This window comes from Ambystoma mexicanum, chromosome 3p (assembly GCF_040938575.1).
Source record: "Ambystoma mexicanum isolate Mex_15411 chromosome 3p, UKY_AmexF1_1, whole genome shotgun sequence".
Classification (NCBI taxonomy): Eukaryota; Metazoa; Chordata; class Amphibia; order Caudata; family Ambystomatidae; genus Ambystoma; species Ambystoma mexicanum.
In genome coordinates, this window is record NC_090925.1 from 1,033,858,881 (window position 1) to 1,033,866,102 (window position 7,222).

Consider the following 7,222-nt stretch of genomic DNA (forward strand, 5'->3'; position numbering starts at 1 on the left):
AGAAAACATCTAGGAATGAAGCTAGGCAATTCTGAGAGTTGGCTCTACAGGGTCCAGGATTGGCAGAGGAGTCCCATCCATTAATGAGGACTTCTTGAGATCAGGACTGGAGTTGTATTACTTGAACACATTCTTTGATGAACACACTGTCAATGTAGAACTAGCTATCCAGAATGATCAATGAGGGCAACGCGACTGAGGAATCCAGAAACTCATAAAGGAGCCCATATTATCTGAAGCTGGCTTAAGTCAATAGGGTCCAAAAAGCAAAACGTGGATCGGACCCTCCAGATTAAACAAGCATATACACATCATTTCTAAAATGGGTGTAAGGTGGTACAGCAGTCACATTCTATGTGTAGTTAGCAAAGCAACGTCGATAGCTAATATGAGAAGAGTATTTTATATTGCATGAAGGCTTTTGAATATGCACGTAGTATGCATAACATAAGGCAAACTGTATATAGAAATTAGGTGCAAGGAAGTCCAGAGAGTAAACCAGTAGCCAGGTTGCAAATATTTCTCATAACAAGGCTTTAAGAAAGATAAAATATGTTTCAAGTCACTGCACGCTCCGCATCAATCACAAAACAGGGGTGTTTGGCACCAACAAACACTTACCAAAGCTGGGCTCCACGCCCCCAAAATATATATATATATATATTTTATAATGACAAAAAATATGGGGGCAACAGGTCGTATCATGTAATTTCTATGTCCCAGGACAAATGAAACAAGCCGACCATTGCACATGGGTTAAGACTCAACCACATTACCTTGGAAGTATAAAAGTAGCAGAAAAGCAACATGTAGAGGTGGTCGACTACAGCATACAAGTGTCCTTTAAGATTCCATTCAGCACAACCTCAAATGGTTAAGGCAGCCAAGGACCTTCACTTTTTGCATAGCTGGGAAAGGGCCCCCAGATTGCAGTGGCAGCACGCAGGAGCTAATAGGAGCTTCTCTCAATTAAACTTGTAATCTCCCTAGATGTGGAAGGGGAGACGGAACAGAACCACAGTTAGGACTACTGATTTTTAAAATGAAACAATGCTTGATCGCTATTAAGTCTACCTATAACAGAATTAAGTTTGTATAGTGGGTGCATGTGAAAGTTATAAATTGAGTCTGAACAAACAAGTTCGAACATTGACCAACAGTATAGAAAGAAGGCACAACCTGGTAGTTCATTCAATCTTTAGATTCTTATGGAATTTTCCATTTTTGGTAGCTTGATCAGGAAAATGTATTTGGCAAAAACAATTCAAAGCAGGCATTTTTTGGGCTTCAGACAGGCCAGACCAGTAAACTGCAAGGTGGACTATGAACAGGATATAAAACTCCACCACATATGGGCGGACCAAAAGCATCAAAATGAATGCAAGTCCTGCACAGGAGCCCAAGTCTAGCACCCAGTCAACCTGAACAGAAATAAGGTAAATAAAAAGGATGATGTATTTCTTTAAAGTAAAATACCCAAGTCTCGATAACATTTGAAAGTCATGCTCGAACACAAATAAAGCTCTTGAAGTGAAAGACTATCATGAAAATATAATATGCTGCGATTACTGGACCAAACAACTGTACTTTTTAAGCTCTGTAGGACTTCCAAAATTATAACTGAGCGGCACTATCAGACTTACCGCCGGATTCATTGCCTTTGTGGGGAAAGGTGGGAGGGGCGGCGAAAGGGGAATATATAGTTCTCCTCTACAACCCAACTTGCATTTACACAGAAATCAAACTGGAAACTAGGGGGTGCTGGATATGGTTTTAGTTAAAAGCAGTAACTTACAGAGCAGTAATACGGCAGCTTTGATCTCATAACACAAACTAAATAGCACAGGCAAATTGATAGACTGTAGAGTAAACACCCCCCAACTCCCCCAAAGAGAAATCATAGTGGTGGTCTAATCGATCACTCGGAAGTCAACCCATAAAACAGTGTCACCCGCGCCTAACATATGGCATCTTACTTCATTGACCTTTACTTGAGACGCCAGTTAAAACATGTAAAGCATCAGTCATATCCATGCTCTGGTGCCAAAGTGACAGCAGTGGATCAATAGTGCTGCTAATACTACACGACTAGCATATTAAAACGAAGTAATTGCAAAGTCACATCATCACATCCCAATGATAAACACCAACGTTCATCAAATCTTTATTCAGTGTTTTCCAATAGCTGTGCCGTGAACACATTAAAAAAAGAAATAGCAAGGGATCAGTTCATAAATTGCACAACAGTTTTCTTGAGGGTTGCTGCTACTACTTCCATGTCTCAAAGCATGGCTGGAGAGTGTGCCTGCCCACAACGCTGTGGTGTTAACGGAGAAGGAATGCAAACCAACAGTGTCTGCACAGGAAAATTAGGGAGAGAAGTATGGCCATCCGCACAATAAACGTTCAGGTTTCCAGAGGCCACAAGTGGACAAAAACATAACAGATGCCACCGCCGCCGAACACTTTAGAGTATAAATGTGTGGTGGAAAACACTACAATAATATTGCCAGATAAACCAAAGCAGCAGGGATTTCCTGGACTCCTGCATGTAGATATGATGTTTAACACTGCTTATAGGTAGTTGCCTTGCTCAGGTGGATTTAGGATTACAAAGCTGATCCATGAAATTGTAAGAGTCACATCTGGCAATTCTGCCACACAATTTTGCTACCACCAGTCAGGGAGCAGTGGAGCCTAAAAGGCTGCAGGTCGTTTTGTCAAGAGTCCTGCCTCTATGCTGCTTGAAGAATACACATGAAACCATCTTCAGGCAGGAAAGATGGGAAGCAGTCAAAATACTGCGGTCCTACTGAACACTTGAAAACATTAGGTCCTACAAAGTGCTGAAATTAACAAAGGAAAAGATATTTCCTATTGGATAGGGCCTACACATTTTAATGCCTAATAAGGTACATCTGCACCACAAGCATATTGTTAATATCACTGCCAACAAAATAAATGTGTTGACATTCATAATACACAAATGGCCCGATGGCGGCTGAATACTTAAATTCCAAGAATTATCCAGCATCCATGAAGCAAACAACTTTCACATACTGGTATAATTGCGACGTGCAGATTAGAAAACAAAGCAAAACTGGGCAACTTGTTGTACAGTGCAGATCATTTAAATAGAGTAAAAGGAATCCAAAAGTACTGTCCATCTAAGAAACATTTGAGAATCGAGCACACAATGTCGGGAAGTGTGAAATATGCTTGCTGCCGGTAGCACTCCCAACAGCCCTGCAATGTGCCCTGTGAGGGTACTTTAAAATGTAGCTACCCTGTCAGTGAGCAAACATGGTGACTTCACAAACAGCACCGCTGTTATTGCTGGTAGTGCGTACACGGATCAGAGAATCACATGAAAACTCCCCAACAGATACGCTGGTAAATAATCTGCAATCAGAAGATGTTCCAATAGGTTATCCTGCCAGTCGAGAGAGAATCCAACCATTGAACAGTTTGATTGATACACGTATGGGACAGCCATTTACAACCTTGCACTTTGGCTAACCAACAAGCAGTATTGCCCAACGCCGTCCCACAGAAAAACATTAAAAACACCCAACATTTATCAATCATGTCACCGTATGTCAAAAGGCGTGTGTGAGGTCTGATGACATATTTACAGGTGACGATGCAACGTAAGGCTAGACAGCAACGGCTTTCTTCCTCTGCCACACCTTTCCAGAATCACACTGAGAAAACATGGCGGCTCTTAGGACAGCAAAACCCATTGTGCTAGTCAAACATCCGGTCTGTGGACTGCCGCTGAATCTTAAGTGCCTACGATGTTAGGATCATGAGCGGAGCTGGGAAGATTGGAGTCACAACAGTGGTAGAGGAAGCAGTTGCCCCAGCAACTGTAGCAGATGAGGACCAAGGCTGCCAGGAAGACCAATGTGCAGATGGTGCAGGGCTTTCTTTCCAGTAGGAAGCTGAGCAGGTAAAACCCCATGAACATGGAGTGGCTGAACCACAACGCTGGGTTGAGGGGCTTGGGGATCAGCAGGACTGGCAGAAGCCACTGAAGGCAGTACATTGTCTTACAGTGATATTAACCAACAATCCAAAATTAATTCAACCGAGTCCTTGCTGTGCTTCCTTCTACTCGGAGCAGCTTCTTCCTTCTATTCTGAGCAGCACGTCAATGTGAAACGATGTAATCTTTGCAAATCTGTAATAAAATAAAATAGTTATCAAAATTAAGGCAAGCACACACAAAACCACGAGGTTGTTAGACAAACAGCATTTCCTTTAAAACCTATATTTTTTTGTTTCTGTTCGACTAACAGGCGTGGATATATTCCTGAGTAGAAACTGCCATATGGCTATTATGCAACGCTACTTAATGTTTAGGGGCTAGGTCTTACCCTACCCCTTACCCCCACCTATATTTAGGGGATTGGAATACATGGTTGCAGAGTGACATCATCATCACCCCAACTCAGACGCCCTGATGGAACTTCTGGATAACCACGATCTAGAAGTCATCACCAGGGAATCCTCACATAAGGGTCATTGCCTAGATCTCCTAGTAGTACGAGGAGAGGCTGCACAATTTCGTGAGACTATCCCACTACTGTGGTCAGACCACCGTCTGCAACTTTTTGATATTAGGGGAATAGAACCACAAAAAGGGAAAGGATGGGAGGACATGCCAGTATGGAGTCGGAAAGGCGATGGACTTCCCTGGGGAGGAAGTAGAGAGCCAATTGGCAAACCTAGACTCTGAGCTCCCTTGTGAGGAGTTCTTTAGCAAGGGATCAGATATCTTAAAAGGAGATCTGTGACAAGTATGCGCCGCTAAAACTAAAAGTCGCAAAATAAAATATCTAAATCTTGGTTTGGACCAGCATTGGGTCTAATGTGTAAACAGGTACGCAAGGCCAATAAGCTATGGAAGGTTTACAAACAGGATAGAGATGCAGAGAAGGCGAGAGTCTGCTTAAAAGAATATAAAACAGCCCTATTTCTCCAAAGAGAAATTAAACAGGCAGGAAACCAAGCCAGAGCACTATTTGACGTAGTGGTAAGATTTAGTAATCCAAAATGCATGGCAGCACCATCTGCCGACACCCAAGAACAAGCTAATAAGTTCAACAACTTCTTTGAACAAAAAATTGTGGATATCCAAAAGAGCATCCCTGAAGCGAGGAGCGCTGAAAATTGGGAAGAACCCCAAGAAGTGACAGAAGTGGAAGATAACCAGGGCGATAATGAGAGCTTCGCCTTACAAACTATTGAGAAGGAAATAGTGCAAGCCTTAATACTCCAATTAAAACCCACAAGGGACGTGGCATTTCTTATGCCAGCATGTACTGCCATACGTCTGGCAGCAAACCTTACTCCATTTTTAACTACCTTCATAAACAAATCTCTAATGGAGGGCTATGTCCCAAGCGCCCTGAAGGGAGCACTGGTGAAACCCCTATTAAAAGAAACCCAACTCAGACCCCACGGTTTTAAAAAAATGATCGTCCAGTTGCCAACCTATATTGGCCAACTAAAATCCTAGAAAAAGTGGCCTGTAACCAATTCCAGCAGTTTGTAGATAATACAGGTCTCCTGGATGGATAATACAGGTCTCCTGGATGGATAATACAGGTCTCCTGGATGAATACCAATCGGGGTTTCGCCCAAATCACGGAACTGAGACCGCCTTATTAGCAGTCCAGGATGATCTACTGGAAGCTGCAGATAGGGGAGTCCCCACAATATTGTTGATGCTGGACCCATCTGCGGCGTTTGATACGATTGACCATAAGACCATCCTCCAACGTATTGGAAAAATTGGGAGAGCTTTGAAAGTAGTGGAGGACTGGTTTGGCTCCTTTCTGCAGGACAGAACCCAGCAGGTGACACTAGGAGCCTTCCTCTCAGAGCAAATATGGTTGAGATGCAGAGTACCTTAGGGTTCAGCGCTCTCGCCATTGATTTTCAATCTCTATATCCGTCCACCATTTGATATATTGAGGAAACACGGACTAAGATTCCACTCCTACACTGACGATACGCAGATTTACACAGAGACGGAAAATCTGTCGGAGGCATTTGAAAGGATTGACCTGTGCATGCGAGACATACAAAAATGGATGGCATTTACTCAGCTGCAGCTTAACACAGCCAAAACAGAAGTAATATTTGGATCGGAGAAGAAAGGAGAGGCGAAGAACAAAATATTACATTGCGAATTCTGGGTGAAGAAATCCTGTTCTCAAAGAAAGTGAGAAACCTGAGGTGCATATGGCAGGACCATCTGGCCAGTGAAGCCTTGGTAGGGGCCAAAGTAAAAGCAGTGTACTACTCCATGCGTATGCTTAGAAACGTACTTCCCTTTGTAGCAACCGAAGAGCACGCTGTGGGCGTAGGCGCATTGACAAACTCCCATCTTGACTACTGCAATAGTCTGATGACAGGGATCCCAGTGAAACAGATGAGACTCCAGAGGACCCACAATGCGGCAGTTAGGCTAATCGCCCATTTTAGGAAAAGGGACCACATCTCAGCATCACAGAGAGCTCTCCATTGGCTTATGGTGGAGGATCGAGTTAAGTTCAAGCTGGCATGTCTTATGTACAAATGCTTCTATGAACTTGCACCTAAATACCTGAGTGCCAGAATACACCATTATCAGCCAACCAGAGATCTCCAGTCTGGAGACAAACTCTTGATGAACATCCCCCCCGGGCTAACTGATCTCGAAGGGGGGCAGGAGGTTCTCTGCGTTTGGCCCAAAGTTATGGAACCAGTTACCAACTGCCATACGGTCATGTCCATCGCTAGAAGGCTTTAGAAAGGAACTCAAAACCTTCCTATTTAAGTGATCCAAAGAGGTAGGGGCGAGAACAGCGTCTTACAGCTAAAGATCGAATTATACTTAACATCTGCGCCCAAATGCAGTTTAGTCTGCCTGGTGCACACAAGAAATAATCAAAATCAAACTCAAACCTACCTTACCTCTTCCATGCCCTTTCCCAAAAAATAAAATAAACAGAGTGGTGTGGGGGTACGACAACGACGAGTGAGAGCATCTCCGGTGAGCAAAGGTCTGTGGGGAACTCACGTGACATGGTTCGCACCATGTAGTAAGCTCAAAGAGTTTAAAGAGTCGGTGGGGCATCTTATTTCCTGGAATATTGCAGTAATACATATGAATTGAGGAGACAATGAATGGGTAAAGTTTGTAAGAGGCCACAAGATAATATGCTTACAA

General features: G+C 43.2%; 1 protein-coding gene across 1 annotated transcript; it reads right to left on the minus strand.

Annotated features, from left to right (window-relative positions):
- Positions 1-3,632: 3,632 nt before the first annotated feature.
- BLCAP (BLCAP apoptosis inducing factor) lies at positions 3,633-4,180 on the minus strand. The gene has a single exon (XM_069652384.1). It carries the CDS (start codon positions 4,046-4,048, stop codon positions 3,785-3,787), a length of 264 nt encoding a protein of 87 aa, XP_069508485.1. The 5' UTR covers positions 4,049-4,180; the 3' UTR covers positions 3,633-3,784.
- Between the last annotated feature and the right edge of the window lie 3,042 nt (positions 4,181-7,222).